The 21,179-nt window shown below is 37.6% G+C and overlaps 1 protein-coding gene across 2 annotated transcripts in view; it reads left to right on the top strand.

Moving 5' to 3' along the window:
- MINDY2 (MINDY lysine 48 deubiquitinase 2) overlaps positions 1 to 21,179 on the top strand; it is a 63,449-nt gene that overhangs the window by 6,396 nt on the left and 35,874 nt on the right. For both annotated transcript variants that reach the window (XM_045582151.1, XM_036440595.2), the window contains exons 2-4: positions 4,895 to 4,952; positions 12,977 to 13,041; positions 18,582 to 18,740. In XM_045582151.1, coding sequence (XP_045438107.1) covers positions 4,895 to 4,952; positions 12,977 to 13,041; positions 18,582 to 18,740 — 282 coding nt within the window. The remainder of the gene's footprint in view (positions 1 to 4,894; positions 4,953 to 12,976; positions 13,042 to 18,581; positions 18,741 to 21,179) is intronic.

Below are 21,179 nucleotides of genomic sequence, written 5' to 3'. Positions count from 1 at the left end.
GAAAGAAGGAAAGTTATCCATTAAATTACTCAAGCTAAAATTTCTATGTCTGTTTAACTGATATCAGGTAACTTACTCATATTTATATCTTGGAATACATTTTCAATTTGCTTCTTTATGCTATATTTGGTTGAGCCACAACCTATGAACCAGGAGATCACAGTTCGATTCCTGGTTGGGGCACATACTTGGGTTACAGGCTCAGTTCCCATCTGTGCAGAAGGCAGCCAGTCAGTGATTCTCTCTCATCTTGATGTTTCTGTCACTCCTTCTCCTTTCCTCTCGGATATCAATAAAAATATATTAGAAACAAAAACCATTTATAGGTATATTTGAGGACTGTGTCCCATTTAGACTAATTAATTAATTAATTAATTATAAAAATTTAGATGATATATAAAATTTATGTGATAATATTGGCCTTGTTTTATAAATGTTGAAGCTGAATTCATTATGCTTTTTTTTTTTTAACATATTTTATTGATTTTTTACAGAGAGGAAGGGAGAGAGATAGAGAGCTGGAAACGTCGATGAGAAAGAAACATCGACCAGCTGCCTCTTGCACACGCCCCACCGGGGATGTTCCCACAACCAACGTACATGCCCCTGACAGGAATTGAACCTGGGATCTTTCAGTCCGCAGACCATCGCTCTATCACTGAGCCAAACCGGTTTCGGCTCATTATGCTTTTTAAAATATTTTTTTTTTATTGATTTCAGAGAGGCAGGCAGAGGGAGAGCGAGATAGAAACATCAATGATGAGAGAGAATCATTGATTGGCTGCCTCCTGCATGCCCCACACTGAGGATCAAGCCTACAACCTGGGCATGTGCCCTGACCAGGAATCGAACTGGGAATCAAACCGTGACCTTCTATTTCATAGGCTTACACTCAACCACTGAGCAATGATGGCTGGGCCATTATGCTTTTATTTTTCTACTTTTTCATACAATTAAAAAAACATATTTTTAGTGAGTTCAGAGAGGAAGGAGCGGGTGAGAGAGACAGAAACATCAATGATGAGAGAAAATCATTGATTGGCTGCTTCCTTCATGATCCCTACTGGGGATGGAACCCAAAACCCAGGCACATGCCCTGACCAGGAATCCACTCAGCGACCTTCTGATTCATAGGTTGACTCTCAGCCACTGAGCCACACCAGCTGGGGTTGCATCTAATTTTTTTAACGTTTCTGCCTTAATATTTTTGTTTATGACTGTATGAATATAATAGTAGAGGGAGTGAAGAGAGGAACATCAGGGTTCTGAAGCAAGGCTCTTTTACATTAAACTGGTTTTGTTCTGGCAGAGGGAAGGGCACCAGGTGTTTGACCTATGGGATCAGACCCGACCTGGGTTCAGCAACCTTGGTATTTGAGATCTGGCTAGGAAAGAATTCAGAGCCAAGATTCAAACTGTACAGAACATTTATTTGGTAAATCACAGAGGTAGAAAACAAGTGGTTGGGTAAAGGAAGGGCTTGGAGCTTAGATGTGAGGAAGACAATGGTAACACGTGGAGGGATAAAAGGGGAAAGGGGAAGGAGAGTGCTCTGAATTCTTCCTAAGGGTTTTAAGGGTGGAGATTTTAGGGGAGGTCCGAGGGGAAGCTTCAGCAGCTTTCCAGGTATGTCCTTTCAGGGTTATGGTCTCCATTGATTGATTGGTTAGCACTAAGGGTCATTATTCTATGCAGCTGTGGCTGGTTTTATTTTTCTTCTGGGTCTGAAACTGAAGCCCAGATGTTATCTCTAGGGAGGAAAGGCCAATGGGTCCAAACCACAATCAGTGATGTGCTGGTGGGACCTGGAGGCTAGCTAGGTCCCACCCTACAATTGTCCTTTGCTTGTCACTCAAGGCTTTCCACCTTGGTGACCTGGCCCATCCTCCTTGCTCTGCTCAGGTCTAACTGCATACCACAGTTTTTCCAAACATTAGTCCTAGAAACCATAAAATAACATCAGATTCTTATTTTGGTAAAACAAAACAAAAAGAGCTTACGGTTAAAGAAAAATAGGACAAAAAGACACCACCCTCTTCACCCCTCACCTTCACAATCTCCCCACCACACACACACACACACACACACACACACACACCAGGAACTAGATCAAAACATGCTACAAACTGAGGGAGCTATTTGTCAGATTACCTAAGAACTAATTTCTTTTTTAAAATACGTTTTTGTTGCTGTTGTTAATCCTCACCTGAGGATATTTTTCCATTGATTTTTATTTTCCATTGAGTGGAAGAAAGTGGGGGAGACAGAGAGAGAAAGAGACATCAATTGACTGCCTCCTGCACAAGCCCCAACTGGGCCAGGATCCAGGCAGCAGCCAAGGTATGAGGTTCTCAGAATCCAACCGGAAGCCCTTCAGTCTTAGGATCATTAATAAAACCTTGGCACTGGCTTTTAAGTATTTTTCTTCACTATTAACTCTTTTGTTTCTAGTTTTAATGAACATCCAGGATATTTTATTGGCTTAGATTCAGAAAATGAATATACCACTGAGTATACTTGTGAATAAGTCAGTTAAAATATTTGTGTATTTGTTGTCCCACTTCTTTTTTTTTTTTTTTTTAATATATTTTATTGATTTTTTACAGAGAGGGAAAGGGATAGAGAGTTAGAAACATCAATGAGAGAGAATCATTGATCAGCTGCCTCCTGCACACCCCCTACTGGGGATATGCCCGCAACCAAGGTACATGCCCTTGACTGGAATCGAACCCTGGACCTTTTAGTCCGCAGGCTGACACTCAATCCACTGAGCCATACTGGTTTAGGCTATTGTCCCACTTCTAAAATCAATATAGAGATTGTCATTTTCTATTGCAGATATTTGAAGATAAGCAATTATTTGGAAATTCCAAGGCTAAACCTTGAAATTATCTGTTTTCAGAAATTTGTTTATAGAATGTATTTTCCAAATACATATACTTGTTAGTGCCTTTGTTTCTTATCTTGATAATTTTATAGTAGAATTATTACATTAACCAAAGCAGAGGATAAGCTTTGTTTATGGAATTTTCTGGTAAATATATTTTAGTAGGGAGTATGTCTGGAATAAAAGAATATGTAGGTCTTATTTTGTTTAAGAAACATTGTTAGATATAATGGTCTTTCAGATTGGTCTGACAATTGTTCAGAATATGAACATTCACAGTGAATATAAACTATTAGTTTAAATATCAGACATCCAAAAGCAATATTGAAAGCAGTAAAAATAACCTAAAGCAGGGATCAGTAAACTTTTCTTGTGAAGGGCTAGATAGTAAATATTTTAGGCTTTGTGGGCTAATATGGCCCCTGTTGCCAAGATTCAGTCTGCTACTATAGTGCAAAAGCAGCCAGACAATACATAAATCATGTTTTAATAAAACTTTATTTAGAAAAACAAGCAGGGACCATAATTTGCCAGTAAGTTTTAGTTTAAAAACATACCAATATGGGAACTCTCCATAATTTCTGCTCAGTTTTTTTGTAAACTTAATACTGCTTAAAAAAAAAAAAAAGTTTTGTAATTTTTAAAAAACAAAATGAAAATAATTACTGAGCAATGATCAAAACCTCCATGGACTCTCTTGGGTTCACTGAGTAATAAATCCATTGGATGACTAAATCATAAGCATCAAATATCATATATGCTATCAGAGGTTCTCACATTGTTCAGTGTTACAGGGATCTTTTATAAGACCTATTTTATTCATTGATTAAAACAAAAACAAAAAATTGTGGCATGCTATTACCGCATTTGGTAACTTGAACACCCAGAAGACCTTTTTCAACACAGGGAATTTGAAGAAATTGCCGATTTAAATTATTTCCTTGGTGGAGTGGAAAATAATTCTGAACAATTTTAAATCATGAAGTTCTTCTCTTATTGATATGTTAATGACTTTGAATTTCCATCCTACATTATTTTTTTCCTATAAATATACCACAGAGCATGCTTTTGAATAAGTCACTTAAAATATTTATAATTATTAGCTGTAATATCTGTGTAACTCTTGCCAGTTCATTTGAAAAATTAATTTAGACTGATGTGTTGCATCTGAATTAGCTTTAGAAACTTAAATATGTACCTAATTTTTACTTTTTTATTGTGGAATATAATAAGAAAAGAACATAAAACAGAAATGTCCAGTTTAACAATTTATTCTAAAGCAAACATCAGCAGAACTACCGTGCAAGTCAAGAAATAGAGCATTGCCAGCACCTCAGATGTCTAATATGCTCCTTTCAAACTATCACTTCTCTTACCCCTAGGGCTTACATAATCCTGATTTTTATTGTATCCATTTCCTTACTTTTCTTTGTGGTTTTATCACCAAATATGCAGCTCTAAACAATATAACTTAATTTTACCTGTTTTTAAACTTTAAAAGTGGAATAATACAGTCTGAATTCTTCAGTGTGTGACTAATACTTTAATATGTATTCATGTTAGTCATTCACAATAAAAAATGGCCAGCTTAGACTGAAGTAATTGGATATTGAACTGTATTTGAGCCTGTCTTCAGTAAAACTGTTCGGTGAGTCACCTGTCACAACATGTTTGATGCCTTTTCCTGCCCTTGAACTGCATTTTTTATCATGCAGTACACTGTCACAGGTGCCTAATGACAATCATGGTGAGTGGTGAAAGGCAGAGCACTATGCATTGGAAACAGATTTCTCAATGTCTATGAGACCTTATATCATTCTGTAAATTTTATTGTTATAGGATTGACTGTTATATATTATAAAGATTCACTATCAGCATTTTAATAATGTTAATGTATATAAATAGTCGATACATATATGTACATATATATTTGTTTTTCTGACAGAGAAACACTTTAATTACCTAAAACATTTGATTTTATAGAAAAAAAAATACTTTGTTTTTCAGGTTAAACTGCCACCGATGATGGAAATCATAACTGCTGAACAGCTGATGGAATATTTAGGTTAGTGTTGAAAAGTGGATGATTTTATATCTCTTTTAAAACAAAGTGTTCAAAGCTAATATGTTATTAAGTCTGGTCAGTGTGGCTCAGTGATTTGGCGTTGACTCATGAACTGGGAGGTCATGATTCCATTTTTGATCAGGGCACCTGCCCAGGTTGTAGGCTCAATCCCTTGTAGGGGGCATAAGGAGGCAGCTGATCAATGGTTCTTTCATCATTGATATTTCTCTCTCCCTCTCCCTTCCTCTCTTTGAAATAAATAAAATAAAATAAAAACATAAAAAACATGTTATTAAATCTCATGTTCCAGAAGTACTATTATATAATCTATTTTAAAATTATAATTTTTAATCTCTTAATTATAATTAAGAAAAATATATATATATATATTTTATTGATTTCTCACAGAGAGGAAGGGAGAGGGATAGAGAGCCAGAAACATCAATGAGAGAGAGACATTGGTCAGCCGCCTCTTGCACGCTCCTCACTGGGGATGTGCCTGCAACCAAGGCACATGCCCTTGACTGGAATTGAACCCGGGACCTGTCAGTCTGCAGGCCGACGCTCTATCCACTGAGCCAAACCGGTCTCGGCTTAATTATAATTTTTTTTATCAGTATTCATTCTTCTTGGATGTTAAAGCCTTCTTTCTGACCAGGATTAAAATTCTATAATATTTTTATAAGGAGACTGAACAACATCTAGAAAACACAAGATATACATTAATTCCAATAAGTTGCACAATGATAAGTAGCACAGAAACTCTGATATTGTATATATTGTTTTTAAAAATACTGATTACACCCACCTGGTTTGGCTCAGTGGATAGAGTAGATAGAGCATTGGCCTGTGGACTGAAGAGTCAAGGGCACATACCTGGGTTGTGGGCTCAATCCCCAGTACAGGGCATGCGGGAGGCAGCCGATCAATGATTCTCTCACATCATTGATGTTCTATCTTTCCTCTCCCTTCCTCTCTGAACTTAATAAAAATATTAAAAATAAAAAATAAAAAATACTGCCCTGACCGGTTCGGCTCAGTGGATAGAGCGTCGGACTGAAAAGTCCCAGGTTCGATTCCAGTCAAGGGGATTTGCCTTGGTTGCGGGCACATCCCCAGTGGGGGGTGTGCAGGAGGTAGCTGATCGATGTTTCTAACTCTCTATACTTCTCCCTTCTTCTCTGTGAAAAATCAATAAAATATATAAAAAGTTTAAAAATAAAAAGTACTGATTATCTTTAAATAAAGACCCAGAGGGTGATTTAGAGCAGTTCTACCCAAAGTATGATTCATGGACCTATGCCAGAAATGTTAGCTATCAGTATGCAGTGAGATAGGGACTTGTGCCAATATGTAAAACATTTACAGTAGTAAACTCTCTGTTTAGTTTATCTGAAACTTTTTCATAGCAAAATTTTCTTGGTGAAGGAAGTAGTGTATTGAATTGCATTATTATGCAAGCCTCTTATTTCAAAACAGACCATCAATACACAGTTTACAGATCAGCTGCATTGAAGAGAACTTGTTTACAGAGCAGGTAGTTGTACATCACACTGAGATCTTTCCTGGTTTAACAAAGAAAAGTTTATATATTTATATCTACTATTACCAATTGGAAATCCTAGTCCATATTCTCACAATTTTTTTAGTAATTTTTTTTTAAATTGTCAGCTGATTACTTTGTCTTTGTCATTCCAGAAAACTAGCTAACTTTTTTTTTGTGAGATGTAGGGTCTGTGATGTAATTGAGATTGCAGCTTTTGGAAGACCCTTTTCTTTGTGTAATTAATATTTTATTTCATTACTAGAGGCCCGGTGCACAACGTTGTGCACTGGGGGCTGGTGTGCCCTCTTGCAGACATCCCCCAAGGGGTCTTTAATGCTGCCGTGGAGGCAAGAGAGGCTCCCACCATCACCGCTGCACTCAACAGCTGAGAGCCCATACAATGCCCAGTACAGGGCATGCAGGAGCTCCCCCTGTGGGAGTGCACTGACCACCAGGGGGCAGCTCCTGCATTGAGTGTCTGCCCCCTGGTGGTTAGAGTGCATCATAGCGACCATTCATTTCACCATTTGGTTGATTTTCATATTACACTTTTATTGCATAGGATATTTGCTGGCTAGGAAACGTCTTACATATGGGTAGATTACTTTGAATATCTAGATATCTAGAAATAAAATATCTATACTTTTTTAAGTCTAGCTTAGTGATTCCTAGACTTTGTGATTTCTAAATTATATTTAAGGGGGAGGCTAAAATATGTTTGTTGCTCTTGAGCAGCCAGTATGACTGCTGAGTAGTGTGTAAAGGGGAGTTAGTAGGAAATGAGAGAGAAGTAATAGGGTCGGATCATATAGGGCTCTGTGGACTATTATAACATTGACTTTAGCTGGGAGTAAGCTGGTCAGCCATTAGAGAATTTTGAACAGAGAACTGACATGATATGACTTGAGTTTAATAAGAATTCTCTGGCTGTGATGTTGAACTAGAACTTAGGGCCCTGGCCGGTTTGCTCAATAGTTAGAGGGTCAGCCCACGAACCTTCAATGAAGAGTGAGATATTAGCTGGATCAAATGCTATTATACAAGTAGTTCAAACAGGAAGAAGACTTTAAATTTGACCATTGACTGAGCCATAAGGAGGCCATTGATAACTTTGACAAGTAAATGCATGGGATGAAAACCTCCTTGGAATGAGTACAAGAGAAAACTGGAAATCCTCATATACAGCCAATAGGAAAGTAACAGCTCATTTTGTCTCAGAAAGTATGCAGACAAAAGCAATTAGAGGGTGTTAAAAGCAGGGAGACATTTGAAATATTAATATCATTTAAATGTTGGTTAGCAAAGCTTTGAGAAAACAGGCCACAGGGTAGAAATTTTTAATAGGGAAAAAGAAATATTAATGAAGAACTATCTAGATTTGGGGTATTTTAAGAGGTTTGAAAGTTTTGGGTGAGGGGGAATCAGCAACTAGGAGTAGCGTGAAAGCAATAGCCTAATGGGAGTTGTGGGGAAAGTGAGCAAGAGCAGTATGAGGAAAGAAATTCTGAAGAATTTGCCTCACCAAAAGTAAACTTTATTCAGGGCCAATCCTGCTAGGACAAATTGTTTAATTTTCTAAACGATTTTATTTTTTTCCTCTTGAGATTACTCTAGTTCCCTAGAGTAATTTCGAATTAATAAGCAAACACTTGTAGAAAAATTATAAGAGAAACTATTAATTGCTTTTCTAGCACCTAGCTGAGAAACCACACGGGAATGGGAATTTTGATTGGCATATGTTAGATGAGGAGTGAATTTTAATTTGGAAATTTCTTACTAGAATAGTAGAGCAAGGCTATACATGGGCAAGGTTTGTTGGAGAGCTTTGGCATAAAGAAATGAACAAGACAAGTAGAATACTTAGGAAGTGCTAGGAAGTCTAATAAAATAAGGTGAGGAAAAAGTGTAGGTGGAAAGTAGAAAATGGGTAGAAAAATAATGTATAAAAAAGTATTAATGCAAATTAGAATTTATATTGTAACTTTACTTATCTGAAATAGTTTGTGTGAGGATTAGACTAACATAGAGTGGCACTTATTAGATTTTATTTATTTATTTATTTATATATATTTTTTAAAATTTATTGATTTTTTACAGAGAGGAAGAGAGGGATAGAGAGTCAGAAACATCGATGAGAGAGAATCATCGACCAGCTGCCTCTTGCACACCCCCTACTGGGATGTGCCCGCAACCAAGGTACATGCCCTTGATCGGAATCGAACCCGGGACCCCTCAGTCCGCAGGCCAACGCTCTATCCACTGAGCCAAACCGGTGCCGGCCACTTATTATAACTATATTATACTTTATCATTATCTTATTCTGTTTCCTATGTTTGCCCAACCAAATTATTGGTGTTTTTTTAAAAAATATATTTTATTAATTTTTCACAGAGAGGAAGGGAGAAGGATAGAGAGTGAGAAACATCGATCAGCTACCTCCTGCACACTCCCCACTTGGTATGTGCCCACAACCAAGGTACATACCCTTGACCAGAATCGAACCTGGGACCCTTGAGTCCGCAGACCAATGCTCTATCCACTGAGCAAAACCGGCCAGGGCTTTTCTATTTCTTTCCAGCAAGAGTGGAAGGGAGGGAGTGAGGAAAAAAGAGAGAGGGGGAAACATCGATGTGAGAGAGACTGGTTGCTACTGGCTGCCTGCCACACATGCCCTGACCAGGGGCAGGGAGTGAACCCACAACCCATGTACATGTCTTTGACCAGACCCTTCAGTGTGCAGACCAATGCTCTAACCACTGAGCAAATCAGACAGCAACAAACTCTGCCTTTTAAAAATATCTGATTCTTACCGAGACCGGTTTGGCTCAGTGGATAGAGTGTCGGGCTGCGGACTGAAAGGTCCCAAATTCGATTCCGGTCAGGGGTATATACCTTGGTTGCGGGCACATCCCCAGTGGGGGGGGTGCGGGGGTGTGCAAGAGGCAGCTGGTCGATGTTTCTCTCTCAATGACGTTTCTAACTCTATCCCTCTCAATTTCCCTCTGGGTAAAATCAATAAAATATATTTTAAAAAAATAAAATGCTCTGAAATTAACAATAAATAAATAAAATATCTGATTCTTCACCCTAGCCTGTTTGGCCCAGTGGATAGAGTGTTGGCCGGTGGTTGAAAGGTCCTGGGTTCTATTCTGGTCACGTGCACATGCTTAAGTTGCAGGCTCAATCCCCAGTAGGGAGTGGGCAGGAGGCAGCCGATCAATGAATCTCTCTCATCACTTAATGTTTCTCTCTCTTTCTCCCTTTCCCTTTCTCTCTGAAATCAATAAAAAATAATAATAAGTAGAAATATCCAATTCTATCAAATGACATTTAGGATACAAATATAGCAATTACCGTATTTTTCGGACCATAAGACGCACCGGACCATAAGACGCACCAGTTTTTAGAGAAGGGAAATGAAGAAAAAAAGATTCTGAAACAAATAGTGTCCTCAAATATTTTATGTGCATTAAAACCCAACATCACAGTCATAAACACCTGTAATCAACCCTGTAAAGTAAACAGCAGCATTTAGAACCATTTTAGAGCCGGGCAAGCACACAGAGACCACACAGAGCCGGGCAAGTAAAAAAACTTTTTTTAAAAAATATATGTGTAGGCTATATTTGGACCATAAGACGCAGGGACTTTCCCCCCCCCACTTCTGGGGGGAAAAAGTGCGTCTTATGGTCCGAAAAATACGGTATGTTCTTAAATATGTCTATGTCTATGTGTGTGCCTATATATGTATTGTATATATATGTATATAGATATATATGTAGAGATACATAAATATGGTACATATTATATGGTCTCAGAAATATTTGTTATATAGACTTGCTTATATATCTCTGAAAGTCAATTCATTTAGTGCTTTTGGAGTTCTTGTACCTATGCAGAATAAAATATTTTGTAGATTTTTCTATCTTTTATTTTATTTATTTAAAGTTATCTATTTTTGAAAGTATAGATGTCCCCCTTTTTTCCCATTGACCCTTTCAACCCCACACCTATCTAGATTTTGCTATCCTAAAGTTCTAGTTAAGCCGAAACCGGTTGGCTCAGTGGTAGAGCGTTGGTCTGCAGACTGAAAGGTCCCAAGTTCGATTCCCATCAAGAGCATGTACCTTGGTTGCGGGCACATCCCCGGTAGGGGTGTGCAAGAGGCAGCTGGTAGATGTTTCTCTCTCATCGACATTTCTAGCTCTCTATCTCTCTCCCTTCCTCTCTGTAAAAAATTAATAAAATATATTATATAAAGTTCTAGTTAAAAGTACAACTAATAGCATGGCCAGTGTGGCTCAGTGGTTGAATGTTGACCAATGAACCAGGAGGTCACAGTTCCATTCCTAGTCAGAGTACATGCCTAGGTTGTAGGCTTGATCCCCAGTAGGGAGTGTGCAGGAGGCAGCAGATTGATGATTCTTTCTCATTATTAATGCTTTACCTATCTTTCTTTCTTCTCTTAAATCAATAAAATATATTTTGGGGGGAAAAATACAAATAATATATTAATGTTTGTAGGAGGTTTTTTTTAGTAGAGTTGGAAAGCTTAAGAGAGTACTTGATGCAACCTTTAGAAGTTTATTTTGAATTAGAAAATAAAGGTTGTATTATAAAAAATTTCATCAATTTGTTAGTGATTTGAGGGGCTAGGTGAGAAGCTGGTATTATATATAATTGTTTATATCAAAATAAACACCAGGTAAATTAAAGATTTAACATTAAAAAAGATAAATATAAAGTTATATGAAGAAGGCATATGTGAATGTTTGTATATTTTTTAAAAAATTTATTTTAGCCCTGGCCAGTTTGGCTCAGTGGATAGAGCATTGGCCTGGGAACTGAAGGGTCCCAGGTTCGATTCCGGTCAAGGGCATGTGTCTTGGTTGTGGGCACATCCCTGGTGGGAGTTGTGCAGGAGGCAGCTGATCGATGTTTCTCTCTCTATCCCTCTCCTTTCCTCTCTGTAAAAAATCAATAAAATATCGGGGGGGGGAATTTTTTTAGAGAGAGAAAGTAGGGGAGAGAGAGAAACATTGATGTGAGAAACATCCATCGGCTGCCACCCTCACATGCACAACCTGGTTATGTGTCCTGACTGGGAATCAAACCTACCGTCCACTAGTGTATGGGATGACTCTCCAACCGACTGAGCCACACTGGCCAAGGCTATGTTTGTACTTTTAAGATGTGAAGATCTTTCTACACATGATATCCAATCTATCTATTAATAGAGGAATTTGACCAAATTAAAATTAAATATTTCTGTAACACACAAACAATAGACAAAAAAGCATAAGCATAAAGTTAGAAGCCAATACCAAGTGCAAATATTTTCCACATATATAATAATAAATGTTCTAATTTCTCTAATTGAAAAAGAGCTTTTACAGTTCAATAAGAAGAAATAATACTTGTGTAGGCAGGCAATTAAAAGAAAAGGCGTATATATATTGTAGTTAATACATAATTAAAAAGACAAAACATAGATAAGGCACTGCAGATGAAGATGGAGCTACATATATTTAAAAGGTGCCACATATACCAAAAGTTACATATATATATATATATATATATAAAACAGGTGATACCAAGTAAAAATACATATATAAAATAGATCAATTTTTTAAATGCAAAAAATTTTTGTTTACTTCTCAGAATGGCGCAAACATTTAGAAGACTGATAACACCCATTCTTGGAAAGGTAATGGGGTAATAGTTATATTATTAATAACAGTGAAACTTGGTACAGCCATTTAGAGTTTTGTTGAAATACATGGGAAGATGCTCCACTATATTATAAACTGGAAGAAAGAGAAAGCTCAAAAGCATTAGAGTATGTAATTGAAAAAGCATATGAGACTACCCTGGCCAGTGTGGCTTGGTTAGAGAGTTGTCCCATAAACCGAAGGGTTGTGGGTTCGATTCTCAGTCAGGTCACATACCTAGGTTGTGGGATTGGGTTTGATCCCTGGTTGGGGTGCATCCAGGATGTGGGGGCTGATTTGCTGTTTTTCTCTCACTTTGATGTTTCTTTCTAAAATCATGCCGAGACCAGTTTGGCTCAATGGATAGAGCGTCGGCTTGGGGACTGAAGGGTCCCGGGTTCGATTCCGGTCAAGGGCATGTACCTTGGTTGTGGGCATATCCCCAGTAGGGGGTGTGCAAGATACAGCTGATCGATGACTCTCTCTCATCGATGTTTCTAACTCTCTATCTCTCTCCCTTCTTCTCTGTACAAAATCAATAAAACATTTTTTTTAAAAAATAAATAAATAAATAAGTAAGTAAGTAAGTAAAAAATAAAATCAATGGACATATCCTCAGGTGAGGATTAAAAATATACATCTCAGACTAATATCAATTTTCTTTTATTAGAATTAGAATTAGAATTAATTTTATGTCACATTGCTACAATTTAAAATTTAAATCTGATATTTTTAAAAGGCAACTTCACAATTTTTTTTTTTTACAGGAGATTACATGCTTGATGCAAAGCCAAAAGAAATTTCAGAAATTCAACGTTTAAATTATGAACAGGTAAAACAAACAATTTTTATTATATTAAAATATGTCATTTTTAATTTAAAGATATAAAACAGTCTCTGTTTTATATGAATACTAGAGGCCAGGTCATGAAATTTTTGGGTGCAGGGGGGGAGGGGTGTCCCTGCATCCTCTCCAATCTGGGACCCCTCAAGATATGTCTGACTGCCTGTTTAGGCCCAATCCTACAGGGAGGCAGTCAGACATCCCTCTCACAATCCAGGACTGCTGGCTTCCAACTGCTCGCCTGCCTGCCTTCCTGATTGCCCCTAACCACTTCTGCCTACCAGCCTGATCACCCTTTAACTACTCCCCTGCCGGCCTGATTGATGCCTAACTGCTCCTGCCAGCCCGATTGCCCCTAATTGCCCTCCCTGCCAACCTGGTCCCTCCCAACTGCCCTTCCCTTTCAGCCTGTTCCCCCTGGTAAAAAATAAATAAATAATTTAAAAAAATATATATATATATATATATATATATTTTTTTTTTACCAGAAATTATAATGTAAACTAAGAGCATGTTTTTCCCAGTTTTGCTTACACAAGGCAACATTGTATTTGTGTGTTTCTATGACAATTTTTAAAATGATTACAAGTCGATTTTTTTAAACATATTTTATTGATTTTTTACAGAGAGAAAGGGAGAGGGATAGAGAGATAGTAACAATAATGAGAGAGAAACATCAATCAGCTGCTTCCTGCACACTCCCTACTGGGTATGTGCCCGCAACCAAGGTGCATGCCCCTACCCGGAATCGAATCTGGGACCCTTGAGTCCGCAGGCTGACACTCTATCCACTGAGCCAAACAGGTTAGGGTGTCGTAACCATTTTTAAATGTATAATACAGTAATCCGAACTGTGTTCACGTTGTTTTGTAACAGATCTCTAGAACATTTTTATATTGTAAAACTGAAACTCTGTACCCATCAAACAATTCCTCAGCTCTCTTTCCCTCCAAATCCCAATCACCATCATTCTACTTTCTGTTTTCATGATTTTTACTACTGTGGATATTTCATTTAAGTAGAATAATGCAGAATTTGTTCTTTTGCAATGGCTTATTTTATTCAGCATAATGTCCTCAAGTTTCATCCATATTATAGCATATAATAGGATTTCCTTTTTTTTTTTTTAAAGCTGGATAATAGTCTATTGTATGTATATACATACCACATTTTCTTTACATATATGTCAATAGACATGTGGATTGTTTCTACCTTTTGGCTGTTGTAAATAATGCTGCATTGAACCTGGGTGTACAAATATCTCTTCAAGAAGCCGCTGTCAATTATTTTGGATATATATCTAAAAGTGGAAGAGGCCTTCTTTGACTAGAAACTTTTTTTTTTAAATATATTTTGTTAATTTTTTACAGAGAGGAAGAGAGAGGGATAGAGAGCTAGAAATGTTGATGAGAGAGAAACATCAACCAGCTGCCTCCTGCATACCCCCTACCAGCAATGTGCCCACAACCAATGTACGTGCCCTTGACCGGAATTGAACCTGGGACCTTTCAGTCTGCAGACCGACACTCTACCACTGAGCCAAACCGGTTTCTGCTGACTAGAAACTTTTATATTTAGGCTTCTTGGTCTAAAATTGGTCCCTCACCCCTGTCACTCTGTACATCCTTGTTCTGCTCAATTTTTCTTACCAATACTTGATATTATATTATGTATTTACTAATGGCCTGGTGCACGGATTCATGCACATTAAAAGAAAATTAATTAGAAGAAAGATTTGTGCAGTAATTACATTACTGCAAAAAATTACATGTCAAAATAGTATATATAATATAGTAGTATTATAAAATTAAAACGTGGGAAACAAGATGGCGGCATAGGTAAACACCTGAAATTGCTGCCTCGCACAACCACTTCAAAACTACAACTAAAAGACAAATGAACATTATCCAGAAGCACAGGAAGACTGGCTGAGAGGAAATTCTACGACTAAAAGGAAAGAGAAAAGCACACTGAGACTCAGAGGAACTGCAGAAGTAAAGTGCAGAGGCATGGAGGCGCGCACGGAAGGGGATGGCAACTTAGTACGTGCTTGTCTTTCCCAATCTGGAGGGAGACACAAGCTCCTGACTGCTCTGAACTCCAGTTCCAGGCAAAACTCTGGGGACCCAGACTCATACTGGGAGAAACTGGTTTATCTGGCGTCAGTTGGAACTCAAAGATGGCTTTCTCTCAGAGGTGCTTGCAGCAATTATCAAGAGACACTGAGACCCGTGGCCTCTTTGGACAGGGCTGATGATCAGCCATTGCTATTTTGCTCCGCTCTGTTGATTCCCTGAGACCTCACCCCACCCAAGCTGTGCACATGAGAGAGGCCCTTTAACTACTCCCCTGCCGGCCTGATTGATGCCTAACTGCTCCTGCCAGCCCGATTGCCCCAAATTGCCCTCCCTGCCAACCTGGTCCCTCCCAACTGCCCTTCCCTTTCAGCCTGTTCCCCCTGGTAAAAAATAAATTAATAATTTTATATATATATAAAAATTATTAATTTCTTTTACCAGAAATTAATATATATATATTAGAGGTTTTTGCATATGAATGGCCCGGTCCTTTGAAACCTAAAATTACCTAACAAGCTGCAGCTGAGTCAGACACCCTGAATATCCAAAAGAAGGTCCAAGTTCCCACAGCAGCTTGCGTAGCTTCACAGCTGGGCCTCATCTGGGCACCTACAAACCCCAAACAAAGAAGAGGAATCTGCAGATCTCTCTGTAGCTCCTGCTGGGTGGCCTCAGGCAGAGGCTAAATTAGCACCTCCATATTGGAGATCCAGGAGCCAGTGTGCCCAGGGATCAGAGTGGGACCATCCAGATTACAACTCCTCAGATCCATAAGAGACACACTCAGGGGGCAGACTAAGTGAGCACCAAAGCCCTTCTGAAGCAATTCTTGCCTCATAAGGGTGTCTCCAGCACAGAAGTTCTCCCATCATAGACACAGCTGATTCTCAGAGCCAATTGGCCTGGAAGCCAATTCCTCCCAGTGATATCAACAACAATCAAGGCTTAACTACAACAAGACTGTGCACACAGCCCATAAAGTGGTGCACCAAGAGTGTCCAACAGAGGTAACTGGGGAGACTGAGCCACTGGGCCCTATAGGACACCTAGCACACATGGCCACACTATCAACACAGGGAAGCAGCGAAAATGCAGAGACAAAGAAACAGGTTACAAATGACAGAAATGGAGGAAAGCAAATTACTGGATATAGAGTTCAAAACCACAGTTATAAAGTTTTTCAATAATTTTCTAGAAACCACCCATAAATTTAGTGAGACCCTGGAGGATTTGAAAAAGGACCAACTAGAAATTAAGCATACACTGACTAAAATAAAGAATAATATACAGCCAAAACCAGTTTGGCTTGGTAGATAGAGTGTTGGTCTGTGGACTGAAGGGTCCCAGGTTCAATTCCGGTCAAGGTCATGTACATTGGTTGTGGGCACATACCCAGCAGGGCTTGTGCAGGAGGCAGCTGGTCGATGTTTTTCTCTCATCGATGTTTCTGGCTATCCCTTTCCCTCTCTGTGGAAAATCAATAAAATATATGAAAAAATAAAAATAATGAAAGAATAATATACAGAGATCCAACAACAGACTAGAGGATCTCAAGTATCAAATCAAAGATTTGAAATGCAAAGAAGTAAAAAATACCCAACTGGAAAAGAAAAAAGAAAAAAGAAAAAACATGAAGATAGCTTAAGGAGCCTCTAAGACAACTTCAAGTGTACCAACATCCAAATTATGGGGGTACCAGAACAAGAGAGAGAGCAAGATATTGAAAACCTATTTGAAGAAATAATGACAGAAAACTTTCCCCCCTGGACTTTTAAGTCTGGTGAAAGAAACAGACAAGTCCAGGAAGTACACAGAACCCCAAACAAAAGGAATCCAAAGAGGACCACACCAAGACACATCATAATTAAAATGCCAAGGGCAAAAGACAAAGAGAGAATCTTGAAAGCAGCCAGAGAAAAACAGTTACCTGTGAGGGAGTACCATACGACTGTCAGCTGATTTCTCTATAGAAACTTTGCAAGCCAGACGGGAGTGGCAAGAATTATTCAAAGTGATGGAGAGCAAAAACCTACAACCAAGATTACTCTACCCAGCAAAACTATCATTCAGAATTGAAGGTCAGATAAAGAGTTTCATAGATAAGGCAAAGCTAAAGGACTTCATCACCACCAAATCAGTATTATATGAAATGCTGAAGAGTATACTTTAAGAAGAGGGAGAAGAAGAAAAAGGTAAAGATAAAAATTATGAACAACAGCCAAAACCAAACTGGTAAGAGTGTCAGCCTTTAGACTGAAGGGTCCCAGGTTTGATTCCTGTCAAGGGCATGTACCTTGGTTGCGGGCACATCCCCAGTGGGGGTTGTGCAGGAGGCAGCTGAATGATATTTCTCTCTCATCGATGTTTCTGACTCACTATCCCTCTCCCTTTCTCCCTGTGAAAAATCAATAAAATATATATTTTTTAAATAAAAATAAAACAAAATTCTTAAAAAAAAATTATGAACAACAAATACATATCAACAAGTGAATAAAAAATCTGATGAACAGAATAAACTGGTGAATATAATAGAATCAGGGGCATAGAAAGGAGTGGACTGACAATCCTCAGCAGGGAAAAGGGTGTGGGGGATGTGGGCAGAGACTGGATAAAAATCGTACACCTATGGATGAGGACAGTTGAGGGGGGGTAAGGGCAGAGGGTGGGATGGGAGCCAGGTGGAGGGAACCTATGGGGGGAGAAAAGAGGAACAACTGTAATAATCTGAATAAAGATTTACTTACGAAAATTAAGAAACGTGCGATTTGTACCAGTGAGAGCTTTATATCTATATATATCAGGCATGCATAAGTCAATGTTTATTTTTAAACTACCAGTGCATATCATAATCACTGGCTGGTCGGACGGATAGATGGTCTGTCAATTAGCCTTTTATATATATAGAATATATTTGTTTCTCACAGTAGCATTAATTGTATGAGATCAGGAATTTTGTCTATTTTATTTTACATACATATATTGTTTTTTAATCTTTACTGTTGAAAGTATTACATATGTTTCTTCCCCCTTAACCCTTTCTAGCTCACCATACCCCCACCCCAGGCCTTTACCACATTATTGTCTATGTTCATGGATTATATATATATATATATATATATATATATATATATATATATGCGCTTACCAGTTGATTGGTTGATCTCTTCCCACCCACCCACCCACTCACCGCACTTTCCCTCTGATATTTGACAGTCTGTTCTTGCTTCTATGTCTTTGAATCTATTTTGTACATCAGTTTATTTTGTTCATTAGATTCCATATATGAGTGAGACCATATTATATGTTTAAAACTCAGATTGGTGTCTGGCACATAGTACATATTAATAAAAATCAAAAATGGAAAATTAGAAGGAAATGTCCTTGCATTTAAATATCTTCTTTATTGCTATTTCCTTTTCTTATTGTTATCCTTTCCTTTTCTGTTTTCAGAATATGAGTGATGCTATGGCAGTCTTGCACAAATTACAGACAGGCTTGGATGTAAATGTGAAATTCACTGGTGTTCGAGTGTTTGAATATACACCAGAATGCATAGTATTTGATCTTCTTGATATTCCTTTATACCATGGATGGTTAGTGGACCCTCAGGTAAGTAGAAAATTTAAAATTTTATAAACACATATTTAGTAAAATGCTATTACTTTGGCAAATTAATTTGATTTATATTTTCTTATACTTTTTAAAGAGTTTTCTTTTTTATTTTTTTTAATCAGAGAGGAAGGAAGAGGGTGAGAGAGAGAGAAACATCAATAATGAGAGAATCATTGATCGGCTGCCTTTTGCATGCCCCACACTAGGGAAGAGCCCACAACCTGAACATGTGCTCTTGATTAGAATCAAATCTGGGACCTTTCAGTAGACAGGCCAAATGTTCTGTCCACTAAGGCAAACCGGCTAGGGCTGATACTTATATTTTTGTTTTTACCTGGAATGAGCCAAATTGAGAGGTTAAGGAAGTGATACTCCAGACTGTTAAACCTGCCTAAGCCCAAGAATTCTGAGTATCCCTTCAGGAAGTTAGGGGCCAACTCAATTAGGGCCATGCCAGCTAGGCTTTACTTGTGTTTTATGAACCTGACTATACATTCTTTTTACACAAATGAAATTTTAGATTTTAAGACTGAGTTTGTAAAGATGTCATTTCTCTTTAAGTTATAGTTTTAATACAATTTCAAGCAAAATCCCAGCAGATTTGTGGGAGCAGTTTTAGAATGTGAAATTTATATGAAAATACAAAGAGCTAGGAATAGAAGCCAAGATAGTCCTTTAAAAATAAAACTATGTTTTTATTGATTTTAGAGAGAGAAGGAAGGAGAAGGACAGAAAGATAGAGAAATATCAATGTGAGAAAGAAGCATCGATCAGTTGCCTCCTGCACACCCACTACTGGGGATCAAGCCCACAACTGGTCTTATGTCCTGAAAGGGAATTGAATCAGTCATTTGATGCATGGAAACGCTCAAACAACTGAGCCTCACCAGCTAGGGCAAAGCCAAGATATTCTTGAAGCAGAATAAGTAGGAACAACTTACTCTTCCAAATGCAAAATATTTTAAAGATTAAGAAAGACTGTGAATATATAGACAGAATTAGGGCACTGTAAGGTAACAGGGGAAAGGTAGTCCTTTCAATAAAAGGTGCTAAAACAATTAGATATGTAAATAGTTAGCCAGTTTGATAGCCAATTCAGATTTCTAATTAGATAGCCAATTAGAAAAAATGAAATTGTTTCCCCCAGATCACACTATATAATTATATTCCATGTGCACTTAACTTTTAATTATAAAAAAAATAAAATTATATAATTTGAGAATGTTCTTAACATTGATAATGAAAAGATTCTAAAACAAGACACAAATGTATTGATTATGAAGAACATAGGTGGCACATGAGTACATTAAAATTGAGAATTTGTATTTGTCTAAAGAAATTCCTAAGAGATTGCAAATGTAAGCCACAGGGTAGAAGATGATCGCAACTTACATTAGGATGAATATCCAGAAAGTATACCAGTAAAGTGCTCCTAGAGGTACTTTTTTAAAGGTAGGCCATCCAGTAAAAGAAGGAGCAAATGATTTTAACAGGCATTTCACAAGAATCTATATACAAGTGGCCAGTGAACATATGAACTAGCCGTCCAGGAAATGCAAATTAATACCAAAATGAGATACCACTCTACACATATCAGGATGGCTAAAAGTCTGACAATACAAAATGTTGGATCAGATATACATTGTATTCTCATTTTCTGCTGAAGTAATGTGAATTGGCTGTATACCTTGGAAAGTAGTTTCAAGTTATTATATCTAGTAAAATTGAGGATAGGATATCCTAATACTCAGAAATTTGAAAATGCGTATCCTAGAGAAATTCTTGATATGTGGAACAGTATAAATGTACAAGAATATTCCTAACTATTATTTGTTGTGGTCCCAACTGAAAACAACTTAGGTAGCCATCAAAAGATGAAATATTATCGAACAATGAAAAAGAACAGTTACATATAACTACCTAGCATATTATATATTTGACTATTTGCTTTATTGTTTGTGTTTGCTCCAGAATATAAACTTTATGAAAGCATAGAACATCTATTTTGTTCTCTGTTGCATCTGCAATTTCTCTAACAACACCTAATATATAGTAGTGTATAAAAGGCACCCAAATGAATTAATTGAATGAAATATTAATACAGGGATTCAGCCTATGAAAACTTGAAATTTTGTATTGTTCATTGTAGGTATATAGAGGTACAATTGATTTTTGTACATTGATCTGGTATTTGTTTTTCTAGTTGTATTTAATGAATTCCTTAGGGTTGAAAATTCAGGTTCTTTGGAAAGACAATGAAGTTGACTCATTAAAGAAATGCTCTAAACAGTACAAGTGTTAAGAAAAAGAATGAAGCCCTATCTGGTTTGGCTCAGTGGATAGAGTGTCAGCCTGCAGACTGAAGGGTCTCAGTTTTGATTCCAGTTAAGGGCACATTGCCCAGGTTGCAGACTCGATCCCCACTGTGGGTGTGCA

Source organism: Pipistrellus kuhlii, unplaced genomic scaffold, assembly GCF_014108245.1.
Source record: "Pipistrellus kuhlii isolate mPipKuh1 unplaced genomic scaffold, mPipKuh1.p scaffold_m20_p_1, whole genome shotgun sequence".
In the NCBI taxonomy this organism is placed as follows: Eukaryota; Metazoa; Chordata; class Mammalia; order Chiroptera; family Vespertilionidae; genus Pipistrellus; species Pipistrellus kuhlii.
This window is presented reverse-complemented; position numbering and strand designations above follow the sequence as displayed.